This window comes from Etheostoma cragini, chromosome 22 (assembly GCF_013103735.1).
Source record: "Etheostoma cragini isolate CJK2018 chromosome 22, CSU_Ecrag_1.0, whole genome shotgun sequence".
Taxonomy (NCBI): Eukaryota; Metazoa; Chordata; class Actinopteri; order Perciformes; family Percidae; genus Etheostoma; species Etheostoma cragini.
The window spans coordinates 7,353,361-7,370,787 of NC_048428.1; the positions used below are offsets into that span (position 1 = coordinate 7,353,361).

The 17,427-nt window shown below is 40.0% G+C and overlaps 1 protein-coding gene across 8 annotated transcripts in view; it reads right to left on the minus strand.

The window, feature by feature from the left end:
- col11a1a (collagen, type XI, alpha 1a) overlaps positions 1-17,223 on the minus strand; it is an 87,474-nt gene extending 70,251 nt beyond the window's left edge. For 4 of the 8 annotated variants that reach the window (XM_034861814.1, XM_034861817.1, XM_034861810.1 and 1 more), the window contains exons 1-4: positions 16,813-17,222; positions 11,541-11,705; positions 10,722-10,935; positions 7,285-7,447 (exon numbers count right to left, since the gene is read on the minus strand). In XM_034861814.1, coding sequence (XP_034717705.1) covers positions 7,285-7,447; positions 10,722-10,935; positions 11,541-11,705; positions 16,813-16,927 — 657 coding nt within the window. In that variant the 5' untranslated portion in view covers positions 16,928-17,222. Of the gene's footprint in view, positions 1-7,284; positions 7,448-10,721; positions 10,936-11,540; positions 11,706-16,812 lie in introns of all 8 variants that reach the window. The other 4 variants (XM_034861816.1, XM_034861815.1, XM_034861811.1 and 1 more) reach the window with 3 other exon arrangements.
- Between the last annotated feature and the right edge of the window lie 204 nt (positions 17,224-17,427).

Here is a 17,427-nt window from a genome sequence, read left to right on the forward strand (position 1 = left end):
TAGCCACCTTCAAGAACCATCGTGTTTGCTCAGAACATTTCACTGAGGATGACTATTATGAAAAAACGGATAATAAAAAGTTTGCTGCAGGTTACGCGGCCATCCCATGAATAGTACAGACCGGACAAAGTGGATCCTCGGCAGCTATGGCACGTCTTCCGTTATGTTTTCAGAAGACTAACTACTGTAACAGTGGTAACGTTAGTAACACCATTACATGAATAGGGTGGTCACTACTACTGCAGTTGTTCTCGGGCTACATTTATTCCCTGTAATGTTGCTGTGCTGGCACAAATGCGCTTTTTCACCCCACAATAAAGAGAGCTCATGACTTTACCTTGCTAATGAATTGGATTCCACATATACATATGTAACCATTTACTCAGAACATACTCCTGGGTGCTCTCTGTTATCTTCTGCTATCTGTCTGTTGAGCAGTTCACACTGTATACTTTATTACATCACACACTTGAGTTTTAGCACTCTACTTTTTAACCTTTGTGAGAGAGTTGTTCATGTTCACTAAATTGTTAGACAATAGGAATAACATGTATGAAGTTTGAAAATGGGTATAGTTCCTTTTTAAATCTTTTGGTATCCGAGTTTATAACCTTTCTTGATAATATCAATTAATGTCATTTTCGCTTTTAAAACCAATTACGATACTGACCATGAAAAGACAAAGTTGACCTGCCAAAGGGGCATAGGAAAGCATTAAACCTAGGTGCCGAGTCTGGAAAAGACCTCAGTTGAGCGTGTGTCGTGTGTACTGTATGTGTGTTTGGGAAGGCTCAAGCTCAACAGAGAAAGAGAGATCAAGCCTTTCCGTGAGACTAGTTGACATGTATTACCTCATCTGTCACCCTAAGACCAACAGTGAATGCTTGAACCCTGCCTAGAGTCAGCTCTAATAAGTCTGAGAGCCACCCGTCTGCAAACAAATAGGCTGTGGAGACATGGTGTTCAACCTCTGGACCACATCAGTACAAGTAGGAGACTTTGACTGTTTCCTGACAGACCAATTCAATAATACATATGCGTGGTCACAAGAAAAGATGGGATACACATTAGGCTACTCTAGGTGTTAGTATGAAACCACTAAGTCTAAGGTTAAAAAGATGCAAATGCTGAAGAACACCTAAAGGAATTAGATAATAATCTCTACATATACTCCTGCCGACAACTTTCTTCCTTTAATGGTGCATTAACCTGTTTTTCCAGTAAAAATAATAAGAGTTGAGTCACCAAACAAACATGAGCCAACATACAAAGCCGAGACAAGGCAAGTGAGAAACTGATGTCAATTTAGGAGAGAAACACTACTGGGGATCCAGAGACAGACAGGCAGGGATTAAGAGAGAGCAGCTGGGATGGTAAAAGACGTTTTTTTGCTGGTAAACACCTGGGGAGAGTTATGATGAGGCTGTGGGCCTGTCTTCCATTGTGGACTGCTGAGATAAAAGCCCCTGGCAACTTGGAGCAAAGCCAGAGCTCCAAAATATGCCCTTCCTGTCTACAGCACAGAAACAGGCCACGAGGCTGTGTGTTGATGACTACCGTGTCAGAGGTCAACGAGAAAAGAGAGGCTGAAAGAGAGAAGCAGGGTCAACACCAACAGCTGAGACCTCCACAATCCATTTACTAGTTCATACCTGTTATATCCTCAAGTGGAGCTTAAGGAGCATTCAAAAGCATCATTAACCTTTGATAAAACAGTTAAATTATAATAATTCTTACTATCAGATGATGATGTAATAAAAATGGAAGGGCAGAAATTTCCCACTTCAACGTTTTATTTTTCTTCAGAACACAAGACCAAATTAAAGTTTTTCTAGATTACTCTGTCTTCGGGATCACTAAGAGCCAAAGTCCTTATCGCGATTAAAACTTAGTTTAATTACACAGCCCTAAAAACTATGTGATTTTTTATTTGAGATTTCTGAAAAGCTATGTTTTTTGACTGGAGAGCTGGTTGATCCCTCTTGTCTAAGAGCTGCTAGGACTCTGTGGTGTCTGTTTAGAACTATACAGTATGTAGTGTAAACTACATCACTACTCACACATCTGAAATTTGTGAACTAAATTCTTTCATTCTGCACTTAATTAACACTAGCTTTCTTTCTTACATTGTGTTAAGTCCTTTTAAAGCAGCGTAGTCGGCAACAGATACTATTTCTCTCTGTAATGCAGTGCAAACAGGGAAAGAGAAATAAAACCATATTTTTCTAAAAGTATTATCCACCTTGACCTTATCCTATCCACAAGGCACCATGGGACATAAATACGCATGGAGGAGGTCAAAGGTTTCACTCGTGCACGATAACAGAGTAGCTGCATGAATACAACCTCCATGTGTTCAATGGTCAGAATACAGCACGGTTTAGTTTTGTTGTGATAGATGACTCTTTTGTCTTGTTTCTACTAAAATCCAAAACACATGTTGTAATTACAAGGCCAGTGCAGGGCATCACTGGCCAAATCAAAACACAAGTAGTTGTCATCATTGGTCCTTTGACATACCTTTGCCCAGCGCAACATACCTTTAGTCTAACCATAGCTAACTGCAATTAAACAGCCCCATACAACAATTAGTTACTTCCTTAAAGCCTGTACAGTACAGTTTCTCTGAGATAGAGAAGAAATAAGAGAGACAGAAAGAAAAGGCAAAAAGAGTTTTCACACTAAACAGTTAGAGGATCAACTCTCCAAAACATGCCATTAAAAGAAGCTCATTTAAATATAACAGTTTAAAGAGTTACAAAGTAGCTGTGTTGTTATGTGCTATACATAATCCATTGGCAGTTGTACAACAATAAAAAAATCTGGAATCTTATAATCAATCTGAAACAGGCAAAAAAAAGAATGCCCATCACTAAGGAGAGTGATGCTTCTGAGAATACTATCAAGGCTAGCAACTTTTAAAGAAGATGCATCTTCTGGCAATACCGGTGGTGTGACATTGAGACATAGACCACCTCAGCCCTATCTAGTCCTTATGGTAAGACATACTGAGCACTGTGGGAATAGGCAGGTATGTATATTTAGTGTGCACGATTCAGACAGGTAATGTCAGCGAGGCATGAATAGACGGTCTTATGACTTTGGCACGGTAGGGAGGCCTCCAGGTGGGGAGGGTGGAGAGGGAGAAGGAGGTGGTGAGCAGGGGAGAATATGCGAGAGAAGGGGGGGTGAGGAAAGGAGGAAGGCCTGACGGGGCAATGAAAGACTCCCATTCATCTAAACCAGATCCCTTTGCGACGGTGGTCGCTTCCAACCTGGGGCAGGTATGGCATGAATAGACGTTTATGAAAAACGGGGGTCAGCTTGTGAAAACAAATGTCAGGGTTTGAATAAGGGAGCAAATATTTTATTATTACTGAATAAATTATCAATCTATCTCTGGCAATCCGAAATTACCACTGTGGTATAAAGGGGAGTAAACTGTAAACATATAGTGCTATAAGCTATTCCAAGTGTTTCTTACATTCCTGTAATTTTCTTACACATAAGTTAAATTGTTATCAAATCAAATATAGAGACTAACTAAAATAACAAGAAGAGGTCAGACAGAGAATCTGCTAAAGTGCAACATTTCTCATAATCACCGGCTTGAATGCAGAAGGCCAAGGAATTTACTTCCCTTGTATATCCCAACATGCACTGGGCCCTGTGGATCCCTAAGGAGAGCATGGACAGAGAACAGACAGGAGACCTGTTCCAAAAACCACACAGAGAAGACCCTGTTAACTGACTTATGGCTCGTATTTTCAGCCACATCCACTGGCCTACCTCTGACTGGACACACTGTTTCATACAAATTCTGGTTTCAGTGCCCTCTCATAAATCCAACTGAAGCTTACAGGACAAATGAAAGCAAATCTGCTAATAAAGCTTTGCACCCAAGAAATCCTGTCTCTAGCTATTCTTTCTTGAGTAATAGGACAGTAATCTCAGTCAGCCTACAATTAAATATCAGCAACATCTTGCTGCAATCGGATTAAAAACAATTCCTAATTAAGGTCAATAAAAAATATGTGATATCAATCTACTACCTACAGAGGCTAAAATAATCTTTTTTAATAACTCTTTTTTTGAGAAAACCTGCACTTTTTGACCTTAGTATAGCACTAGGTCAGACAACAAATGGCAAATGGTGCAAGACAAAAGAATAAATCATTGTGGACACCGTGGCAATGACAAGGTATGCCAAGAAATATGGCTTTAAAACAAGAGTAGCAGCGTCAATCATTCAAACTTGGCTTCAGAATAATGACAAGTCATTCCTGCTGCCCATTAACAAACCTGCACTCTCTCACAAGCAAACACAGCCCCCACACAGCCTTTCTGTGATGTTTACTTTCCACCAGAGAAAATCTTGAGCATCAGGAGAAACAAGTCATTGTCTCTCAATATTGACATCTGCCTGACCCCATGCCAGCACCCACCTCTGGATGAACTGTGCCTTAAGCATGAAGTTGAAATCACTGACTATGGAGGTGGTAGCATACCCTGAATCCATATAATTGACATATAAATGATTAAGTAATTAGAAACAGTCTGGGCAAAACTGTGGCTTATATTGCAAAGAATTTGTCCAATATCATGGCATCATTTTGCTCGGCTTTTCTGTAAATGAAGTTGCGTTTCTATAGTTGACTCTTATGTCTGTTATCAAAACGCAGCGCTTTCTGTACATCAAAATATAAATAACAGATAGTGTTGTGGGCGGGACAGTAAGTCAGAGTCAGTGGTGAGTGAAACCGAAGCAGAGGGACTGACACGGAGCTGTAGAGCAGCCAAAGTGGCCCACTTTTTAAATTAATAAACTTTATCGGTTATCAGGCAATTAAAACGCTGATACAGATAATCTGCAACCCAGGGAGAGCAATTGTAAAAGCCTTCATGAACGGGCAGTATGAATCTGACACTGGTATTTACAGTATTTGGTGACAGAGATGGCACAGTGAGAATCTCATAAAACTATTTTCAAACATGACAGTCACCAGATGTTGGCCTTTTCCAGCAGCATGTGAACTATACATAATAGTAATGGCTATAAGTCAACAACTGCCAAGTGCCTAATAATACAATCTATTAAACCATTTTAATTATTTGTTTACACACAGAAAAGGCATTAACAGCTGCATCTTTGTTATAATTTCAGCAACAATCACAAAGTACAGCAATGTTTCCAAAATGCATTGCTTTAGTGACCAACGTGCAACAATGACAACAACAATGGCTCAGCCAAAAGGAGTTCAGATTTACTTCAGTGTTTACCACGTACTAGATGGAAGAGCTAATGAATAATTGGCACCGATTTAATCCTTGAAAAAATGGTCTCTGCAAGTGGACACATCCTTGGCAACTTAAACCTTACAATCAAACTTATTTTAAAGCAGCAGTCTTTCTTCTCTACAGACAAGTAACATATGCTTACATGACAGAATCACAAGCTTTTTTCCATCTACTATGTTTTATTCATTTCAACAAGTAATAACATTACTGCTAGTGTCCCACTTAGCAGTAACAAGACACCTGTTGTGGGAATTCAAAAACTCCAGCTCAGTTTAGTACACTTTTCATGTCAATCAATACAATACTATCATGGCTGCCATTAATCTAATCAAGTAAAAAATCCATTCATTGTTGGGACATTTTACCAATTCACTTCAAGTCAATTCAAACCATCTGGCTAAAAGTCAATCCAAGAGAATATTTCAACCAGGCCACCTATTTTTTGGTAAACCTTTTACATGTGAATCTCCCATGGCACTAAATGTCTCTAATTACAAGGTAGAGAGGAGTTTAAACAACGGATCTGATAAGTCTGAGAAGTTGACTGAGAGCCAATTTGTGCTAAGCCGAAAAACACAAACACGCAAGCTATAATGATGAACAAAGGTGGCCAAGTTCAGCTGCTTTGACCTGGCAGAATATAGGATCAGATATCACCTAATATTACAAAATCCAGTCACCAGGTAAGGAAGACTTTAAATATCATTCAGCTTAGCCTAGAAGCCATTGTATCACCATCCATTTACAGTTGGTGTAGTGTCTGCCGGGGGTTTAGGTAGATAGACAGCTGCTGTCCAGCTCGTGTGGATGAGCTTGTCAGGAGAGAGAGAAACTCTCTCATCACAGTCATCCAAATCGCAACATCACAAGTCCTTGTGTCTTATGCCTACAATACACTATGCTACTTTGAAAAGACTTTAAAGACTTTGAAAAGACCAAAAGTCTGAAAGTTAGACTTTTAAGTTGCATACTATAAGACTTTGTAAAGACTGGGGATCTTGCAGGGTCACTATTTGCAAGACAACATCTAGATTCCTTTTGAGATTATAGCCCATTCTGCTCCTGGTGAAAATAATGGAAGAAATTTGCATGAGCCAAGACCCAAATTATACAATAAACGTGTTAACATCAAAGGTCAGGATTAGAAAAAGTCTGCCTTCAGACAGATCCGGCTGAGTTTTATGACAACTTTACGTCAAACGATCGAGATCCCGGGAGTACACCACAACTCTAGCAAAACTTGCATGATTTTGTTCTGACCTTGGAAATGACAGTGAGAATGCTTGAAGGTGTAAGGCCAGCATTAGTTTCCACAACTAGGATTTCACTTTGATAAAAAATAATTAACTTAACAATACAGTAAGAGCAAATACTGACATAGAAAGAACAGCTACTGACTTCCCCAGTTTTCCTGAAATTCAACTGAACCATTCAACAGGTAACTGTAGAATGGTTCAAACCATTGCTTGTCAATGATAACCTCAACCTTTGAGTCCCCTTATTGATTTCATTCTGTATTTTTCTGTCTGTATTAAAGCTATTGAAGTAGTGCTTGATTGTGATTTTGAAAGGCTGCCCAACAGCAAAAATACTTTAAAATGTCCCTAGATCAAAAGCCTCCAATATTTTAGATACATCTACAATATCAACATGAAATTCCTAAAAAAAAAACATCTGAAGAACTGAACACCTCCAGATCGGCCCTGGTTTTTGTCATCTCTACATTCCTTAATGGCAGCATTGAAGGGGTCCAGTGTTGCCTCGATGGGACATTGACTAAAACCTCCTTAGGCGTATCACTTTTGAGCAACGTTTAAATCTGGACACAGTTAATACAACACCACAATCTTTTGGGGAATTTTCAGTTCTAAATGATTGCTACATCATTTCTGATTAATTTGCCAATAAGTAATCTAGCAGTCGCAGAGACATTCAGCTTATGCAACGCAATCACAATGTTCATGTTCAACACACTGAAATGTTTACCTGGAAAACCTCCTCATCCAGGATCCTGGTGCCAAACACGGTAATGCCATTCGTGTGGATGGAACCATGGTCACTCCTGAGGAGAGGCTTGATGATCTTCTTCTTACAGTCTACAATGATGGTGACCGTCTTCTTCTCCACACTGATGGCCACACGATGCCACCTGGTCAAGGACACAACGTGGACAGGTGAGAAATAAAAGCAGCCATGCTGAATCAGTATGTGTCAATCATTCTGAAAGACTAGTTACTGTGGCACACATAGGGAATCTTAAGCCATTCTAAGTGCATAATGTGTGTCAATGATACTGAAAGCAAAGGATGATGGAATATAAACAACATGCACAAATTAGGACTATGAACACCTGTACTTAGTCGGGCAACTGTTAAGTAGTCAATAAAATGAAATTCAATCGTAGTAAAAGTCTGTGGTGGTTGATTACATTCAAAGAAAATCATAGTCCTTGTGATAGGATCATAATCCTCCTTTTATACATCACAACGCACCTCAAGGAGGAAGTAACTCTGAATGTTCTGGTGTACAATGCGATTCATCAAAACAAACACTCTAAGACACATAAACCCCAGAGCTATGTATGACATATTTGATCAACAACTTCTAAATTATGATCAACAACCCCGGTTAACAGGGGTCACGCGTGAGTCGGACACCTCCCTCGCCTCTGGACCATTTGCCACTGCACTTAAGGGCTACTGCATACCAGTCAGCAGTGGACCACATTCTTGCCCCCACACTCTGGTCCTGTTTAACACTGGATTACACTCATTAAACTCCAAACTTAATCCTCCTTCCGGGTTAGTCGGCATGACAGACATGGTGAACATTGAGGAAAGTGTGTGTCAGGATCCGGGAAGGCCTGCCTTGCCAGAGCAGGAGACACATAGTCAAAACATTGTTCTGTGGTGGAAGATGAGACCTGGCACCACTGTATCCTAAGATGGCAATATAAGAAGCGTTTACAGATAGTACAGATCTGATTATTTAATTAATACATCTACATGTTACATTTTGTTGTCAGAAGAAGAGAAATTTCCAATTCCTTTGAACACAGCTTGATCATACAGACACATTCCAGGGCAGGCAATAGATCTTAGAGGAAAATGAACGTGCAACAATCTCTGGGCTTAGCAGTATACCAGGAAGGATTACTTGTCACCTTATATGGCAGCAAAAGTAAATAGGATGGGATAAGTTTAAACAAACACAGAAGTGCATTATAATCTAAAGAATAAAAAGTACATTCAAAAAGAAAATGTAAATTAAATCTTGTGAAAAGCATGTTTAAAAAGCTTACATGAGATCAAACTAAAGGTATAGAGTGCAACAGCTCACTAGGAATCCTGCTATTCACCTCCCCTTCACTTTAAAGAAAGGATAATGCTCTTTTTCACCTCATCAATGTCATCATTGTGCCTCTATTTTCAGGCTTGGCATATGCTTATTAGGGACAATGAATACATCTACAGGAATCACAGACTGCACACAGCCTGAGCTGTAGTCAATGACAATTTAGACAAGGCCCGGAGCTGGAATGCATCCAGAACAAGTGTTCAAAATCCTCTACAAAGAACACTGCTTCTTAGATCCTGGGGCACACAAAACTACACACTGGACAAACAGCCCAACAAGACCAACACAAAGCTGGCTGACCTTCTCTCTGTTCCAAACTGCACATAAGTTATTGCTGACGTGAGACTTTTGAAGAATTTACCAGGCTTCCCTCTATCATTATAACTGTGTACACACTAGATCTCATTTAAAGCCAATTTGGGTCCCAAAATTATTGTGAAAGGGTCATGGCTTCCTTCAAAAGCTCAAAAAACAAACTATCCTCACATGTTCAGCAGATGAAAACAAATTAATAACACTGGAAGACATTATGAAATACTATTTCAAATGAGGCATTTTTCCCAGCAACCTATGTGTTTGTTTTTTGCCCCTTGCCCCTGAACATGGGCTCATGTCAGCTAAGCCAAAGCTCTGAGTGAGAGTTCTGGGATTTCTGAACATGGGAGCAGATAATCAGGTTTATGATAAAGGTTTGTAGCGCTGTTTCTGTTTGGGTGAAATAATCCAAGGAGGTAAAAAGAAAGTTTAGGACTGCCCCTTTCCCCTCCTTCCTTTCCCCCCCTCTCTAAAATAACAGAGGCAGTGAGTTCATGGATGAGGTCAGGTTGCCCATAGCAGTCCCTGCTGTGCCCCAATAATCCTGTGTCTCCGTGTCTCTGACCTGTCTCTGTGCCCGTGGACCCCTGATGAGATGGATAATCCGACTGTTTTCTTGCTTTTATCAAGAAGAACAATTGAGAGGTAATCAGAAACATGTTTGAGCGTTTTAGTGTGATTTGGTAATTTAGCTACAGATGAAAATCTGGCATTTTTACGTTATCTCAGGACAATACGCATTGTCCTAAAATATTAAATAAATAACTAGATTTAAGATGATCAAAATGCCATTCATGAAATGACTCCACCTCTAATAAGGATGCACATTTATGTATACTTATGAGAAATTACCTTGACTGGTATTTCAATTTGCACTACTGACTGTTTATTTACAGTATCAATTGTTTACATAGACATCTGCAATACCCTACTTTAACTGTAATATGCAATTACTTTCCACTGCACTTTAATTTGGATAGCTTCTGCCCAACCTTTATTTGTACTACCTTTAAATCCATTGTTGTACTGCTCATTTTAGCCTAACTTATTATATATATATAAATATGTAAAAATTCTGTTTATAGTTATAGCCCTGTGTGTGTGTGTGTGTGTATGTATGTATATATATATATATATATATATATATATATATATATATATATATATATATATATATATATATATATATATATGTCTAGTACATATTCACCTGTAAACTCTGTGAACCATCAGTATATTATGTTCATTATACATATCTGTAAAAATTCTATTTATAGTAATATCCACCTGTATATTATATTTAGTACATATCCAGCTGTAAATCTTGCTCACAATACTTGTTATCTATATATTATATTCATAGGACAAATATATCTGTAAAATTCTGTTTATAATAGTATTCATTTCTATGTTTATTCAGTACATATCCATGTCCTGCACTTCTTGAAACCATTGTACTATATCATGCATTTACTGCTATTGCACTTCTGGTTAGACCTAAACTGCATTTTCTTGACTTGTACCTGTACCTGTGTAATGACAATAAAGTTGAATCTAATTTAATCTAATCTAAATGTAATCAAAATATGAAATAGTCCATTCCACGTTTCCATAGACAACTAATGTATTGATCACTCACATGATTTAGGACCAAGTTTAAGGTCCAATTGGTATGTTCCTTTTGAGACTGAGGCTGTGCAGGTATGTTTGAGTATGTTACTATGCAAGTGGATGTGTTACATTTGACATACTTTCCATCAGCAATGTTGAGAGTACTGAACAGAGGGTAGTCCTCCGGTGCTGGTTTGCCAGTGTGATCCTCATACAGAAAGACAGGTGAACGTCCCACTTCCACGCCCAGCTGCTGGACTCCCTGCTGGTTGTAAATGGACAGCAAGAAGGACTGGAGGCCTGATTTGGGGCGCACTGTAGTCAGGATGGAGAAGTCCTCAGGAAAAACACCTCCTGCACAGCCAAATGAGGAGGAGTGAAAAAGACAGGTTAGAGTTATTGTGATACTTCCAACATGACTGAATAGTTAAAAAAATGTTATCTATTATATCATATTTTGGTAACTATCCATTCACTTCAATGCAACAAGGCCCAGCTTCAGTTTTAAATCTTAAGTGATAATCAACTACTAGTTTATACTATACATCAACTATTAGTTTGTAAAAACTTGTTTCATCACACTATCATTGATGTGTAAAACACTATAATGATTTGACATATAGCCACTTCATTGAAGCTTTTACATGTCTTCATTTTAACATTGGCAGGTGTAATATAAAACATTCCAAGACATACATAAGAATACAACAGCATTATGCAACATGACGCATCCAGAACTCTTCAAATGTTATGTTCTTTGCATGTATAGCCTCAATTCTTATCTATAAGGTTTACAGGAGACCGAAAAACAAAGGTTTTGCTCAGTGTTGCCTTTTATATAACAATACCAATTGAAAATATCAAGAGAAAAATCCACTGCCAAAAAGCACCTTTGACACCCACAAACCAGTTTACACATGGTGGTTGAAAGAGGTTAAAGGTTGAGAAGTTTGACTTACCAGGGAATAGCTGCGTGGTGGGGGCACTTATCTGGATCTGCTTGGCAACTCTGTAAGCTGAGTCCGGCTTTGATGCTCTTCTGTTTGTGCAAAGTCCTGATGTTTTCGTCACTCCTTCGGGGTAATTTTGAAATTCTAATACTTTTAGCACATCCACAGGCTCTGCTGATCAAGGGAGCAAATAAAACATCAGTTAGGTCATGGCATTGGTTTTTGTAGGCTACATTTTGGTTGGCTTTAGGGTAGTTTTTTTATTATATTTTAAATACAGGTATGTATCCTCATCTGGTTCTGGCAAATATACACAGGGCAGTGATGGAGCCAGTGCTTTTTTAGGTAAAAAAAAAAGAAAATTTAAAAAACACTTTAAAAAAATAACTTAGGTTGTGGAACACTTCAGAGATACCTTCAGAAACATAACAGTACAGACAGTTGTAACCCTCGGTCATAAAAATGGCACAATGACACATTTGTCACAGCATCACGGACACAATGTACCCTATAGCCTAGCTTAGCCTTAAACATTGGCATAATATCTACAGATTAACATTCTCTCACGTAACAACACATCTAAACAGTTCATTTTGTAAATGTTGCCTTCCGGTTGGAAATATCTCTGTCGAGGCCGACCAAAGAGCATTATGAACAATGTGCCAACAGAGATCCAGTTCTATAACACCTGGATAGGTTTACCTTGATAAGGGTCACCACAGGCTCTTTGGGTTTTCCATTCTCATCAATCTGATGCACTTTATATAAAATGAAGCCTGTGTGGTGATGGTGCCCATAGAGACCAATGGGAAAGCATTATAATTATGCCTCTTCATCAAAACATCCTCTCAGTATAAAACGTTAGCTTGGTGAACATGGTAAGGGAGAAACCAAAGTGCTGTGGGCCATTCATACCTTGGAGATGTTTTACTGTTCAAGGTCCAATAAAAAGCAATGAATAAAGCCCCATGCAAAAGCTTAAAACCCATATTTTAAAATAAAAGGAGGCACTCGCTTCACTTCGCAGAGCATAGCAGTATCCGACTAAACAGGTAATACAATGGCAGACTGTTCAATGGAATAACACTAATCTGTTTTTGTGAGATAAATAAGCATGCCAAGGTGTCTGAAAGCATCAGGAGGCCTTTTCTGACAGCTCTAAAGCTACTGATTTGTCTAGTAAGTAGAGGTCAAATCACTGTGAACGTTCCTGTAACTTCTTGTTACAGAGCGAACTTACAAATAAATGTCAATTTCACTCTCAAAACTCTCTGGTCAACATTCCATTTGTGGCAAGTAAAAGCAAATTAAAATTGTGTGATTTTAGGTAAATGTCCCTACAGTCTTAGTCTTATGACATTAATCTATTTTCATCTGAATATAAAGGTACTGCAAGCACAGCTCATACAGACGATCTGTACAAGATCACCAGGTTTTCAGTGCCGATTACACAATTTGAGCACACTTTTCAGACCTAGTGGAAAACAATTATTCCATTAGTATGAGGTTTTTCTTCCTAAAAGGGAGTTTTTCCTCGCCACTGTCACACTGTTGCTTGTTCTGAAGGGAACTACTAGAACTGTTGCAGAAAAGGTCCTTGTAAATTATGTGGTCAGAGCTACTCTATCTGTAAAGTGTCTCGAGATAACTGTTGTTATGAATTGATAGTATAAATAAAATTGAATTGAATTGTTTTGGCAAGCAACAGAACAAACTGAATGAATGTTAAGTTTTCTATGTCACTTTATCATGAAAGTATACATTAAGGACCTGGCCCACATCTGGTCTCTTTATTGTGTAGCACCTTTTACAACAGCTGCAATGGACCGGATGCACATCACGATGAAGGCAAGCGGCTTCAATCCATAGTACAAAATTCTGAACTGTAAGCGGTCCAAAAAAGCAAACACTGCAGAACTCCACCAACAATCCACTTTTACAAACATCATATACCTTTATTCTTTCAAAACCTGAACCTGAGGGCAGAAACTGTATGTCTCCCTCAGGGAAACTTGTGTGGGATGATTGAGCTCGGTAACGCACATATATATATAACAAATATAACTCACTCCTATTTTAGCAGAGCATATATATATATATATATATAAATAAACAGCAGAGATAATGTGAAGTCGAGAGCAAAACCAGCAAATTGTTACTCTGTAGGAATGCCATCACTAAGGATAACTTTGCCCTTTGTGTAGCTTGTAAGGATGAACAAGCTTACTTTGGAAAGTGAACTGAGGACCTCATTGTGAGTTCCTGCAGAGTTGCTTTCAGTTCAAACTCCAAAACTCATAAGTCCCAGATGTGGCAATTTGGCAAGGCTACGACCCTCACACAGAGGTGCTGAGAAAACGTCAATACTGGCCAATCCATTAAGGTGGCCAAATTAGTGTGCACAGGTTTTAAAAGAGTGCATCTGATGAGCTGGTGTGAGTTTGTCCTGAGGGCTGAGCAAACAGGCCATATAGCTACCAGCAGAACTCAGGTGGCTTGGAGGGATGGACCTTGATAAAGTCTGGAGAAGGGAGAAAATAGCCAACCCTAAATTCAGGCAAGCCAGCCTCTATTGCTCAGTTATTGGATCATCTGTACATCACTATGCAAAGGGAGGCATGCGGGGAAGGGAGGAGCAGTATGACACATTACCAAAAGACATAAATCGACTAATTTGATATAATCTCCGTCATGTTCACAGGTGTGTTGCGATGTAAACAGTGATCCAAGAGATAACTTAACCACCTGTCTCAGGACAGAGGCCAAAAAAGTCTGTCTCAGCTCATCCTTTATCACATAGTATGTAAGACATAAGAAAACTGATATCCTAATCCTGCTTCTGATGTGTTATTTTTAGCCCTCAAATCTATACAGAAAGGTGAAATAGGCTGATATACTGAGGAGGACCTTTTCACCTGCAGCTCCCTGAGACTCTAATTATATCTCAGTCAGAATGTCTCTCTATATGTCCCCCCCTTCTCTCTCCCACTTTCCCTCTCTCCTTCCTTTAACTTCCACCATGCTGCCGGCTAAAACAAAAAAGCTTTATGCTGGTTTCATACCAAAGAAACTTTACTGAGACCTACCCAGTTTATCAAAGCATCCCCCCCCCTCCCCCCCGCTTTTCCTCTAAATAACCCCTTACAATGTATGCCTCCATGTGAATATCAGGACATGTTAGCATAAAGGTTTTTTTCTTAATCCAAACAGGTCATATTACAGAAAAGGAGAAAGTCCCTTTTATCCTCCCCATTTCCAAATTAGAGTTTGAATGTTTGCAGTAACAGCACAAGCTGTGTGGAGGAAGAAAAACTTCCAGATAATCCTGCAATGACTATAAATATGTGAAGGAGATGATTAGCTGATATTTCTAGTTGAGCACATTAGGGAGAGGACTCGGAAAATGCTAGCTTTGTCTGGTGGAATGCACATGCCTGCGCCCCGGGGGCTGAGAAAACGTGTCTGTACACTGCTAGATGAAGAAGGCACCCTGCAGAAACAGCTTTGACTGACGGAGACCCTGGAACACTGAGCCTGCAGCAGAATGCCTAAGATTCAAAAATAAAAAAACAACCTGAAGTAAAATTCCAGTCCAAAATCTTCTGAACTAGCAGGCTGTAATATTAGCTGGAAACAAATGACTGTAAAACTAGGAAATGAATGAATAAGAAGCGGCATTAATTGATTTGTGCAGTATAACTTTATATAGCAATCGCAATGCATTAAATCAAATTTTCAAAAGGTCACTTATCTGATTGAGGTCTTTAAGAGACCTTTTCAGAACTTGCAGCATAAACTATTTGGCACACTTTAAAGACAAGGCTGAATTTTTATTCCGGAAAAGTGTCATTATGGAGATAAAAATGTATCATCTAGTCTCTACCTGTATCTGTGTAGAACAATACATTGGTACCGAGTTGTCTATAGGCCAGGGTGTGAGGCCTATAGTATGTAATCCTGAACCCTGTGACTTGTGGCCATTATTGCTGCAGGCTAGGCCAATATGCAGGCCTACTCTTTGAAGCCTCCGAAATCATAGGGAAGTGCAACAAGGACCATCATCAAATAACTGCTCAGTACTTAGAGGGGAAGCATTCCCACCACACACACAACACAGCCTTGTCCTACAGCCGACACAACATCTAAGTGCAAAGTTGAGAGGAAGAGCTGGGCATGAAGTGTGGGGGGGGGGGTATGGCTTTGACAAGCCAGCTTTTGGGCTTCAGTGTGGACCAGGGCAGTGTGGAGAAAGGGTGAACCTGCCTGACCACCCAGCCCCCTGCAGACCCAGACTTTGCACTTTGCTCTGACGAGTCCGAGGACCACCTTAGTCTGTTTAAGTATGTAGCCTATTTCACCACTACATATTTATCATCACACTAATGCTGTACCCAAACAGCACTCCCACATATCCGCAAAAACAATGTTGTGTGACTAATAACCAATTAACTTTATATTCTGGACACGGTAGGCTACAATCAGGTCAACTTTAAGATGTAATTACAGCCCTCCACACTATCAAAGAACTCAATATCCCATCAGCCTGAAATAAAATCCCTATGACATGTCATTGCGAGGCAGTTTCATTTCCACATTAGTAAGTAGTATGTTATCAAAGTCCAGGGTCTGCCCAGTATCATCTCTCAGAGGAAATCCACCCTGCTAACCGTGTCCACATCCACCTAGCGGACCACAGTTCCAACAAAGAGGTTTGTTTCCCCTTAGTGAATCTTAAACATCAGGGAACGCTGCTCGGTTTTCCCGCAGCACATACCAGCTGTTTAGGATGAATTTAATTGGGCGAGGTGTTTCATCTTCCGAGCGGACGCTTTCCAATCATGCCTAAAAGTAGCCCGCGGTAAATGGTGTGATGATGAATATAATGTTTTGACCAACAAAATAAATGTGAATCTCAAACGATTAGCTACCCCCTGAGAGCAAATTTTATAAATTATCTCTCAGAGTTTACCCTGACAGTCCACTTCACTACAGTAGCGAGCAGTGTAGGCTACAGTTTTACTGCAAGCTTTTATTTTGGTGGCTTCCACAGCGCTCAATCCCACTGCGTAATCTCGCTGCAACTACTCTGGTTGTGGAACGAAGAAAACCAAAACATATGTACAAGAGACCACGAAGCGACCGTGACGCCTCTGCGTCCAGGTAGAGATGGTAATCCCCCAATCTCCATCATCAGTTACCGAGCTTCCCCAGCCCGGTCGGCGCTGCGTTCGCTTTCGGCCAGATAAAGTTCATTAGAGACGTTTGAGCCTAACAATCTTACCTGCTCTGACATTGGTAGCCTGTAGAACGAGGGTTAAAGTGACGAGTACGGTTACAGTGGAATCCATAAACCAACTTTTCGTTTTCCACCTTGTGGACCACCTTTGCATCTCCATGGTCGGGCGCCCACAACGGAATAAAACTTTTGAGCGGCTTCAGGTGATTTTAAATGACGTCCCTTCCACAATCCCAAATGATGATGGCAACTGTCCTACAAAAAAGCCATCAGTGACAAGTTTTAGCCTCTTCTCTCAGCCACACCGAGGCCCCCGATCCTTCTTTCAAGTGCCCAGCCTTCACAGTGAAGGTAGTCGGGCTTTAACCAAAACGCACAGAGTGCAGCCGGTACACTTGGTGCGTCCACGGACAGGAGGGCTGGGCAAGCTCCACAAACCGAAGCCACGATTACAGGGAAATGACAAGGGAGCCAGCCCCCGATTAGCAAATCACGGGGCTGGAAATTCTCCTTAGGGTCCACCCATTAGCTTTGTTATGTGCCCCCAAGTCTCTCCCCAGTGGTTCAGAGGCAAGAGGAGAAAAATTAAAGTTTGTAACGACCTGGGAATGATGAAATGGCAGAACTGTACTATACTGTACATCCTTTTCTGTAATATTG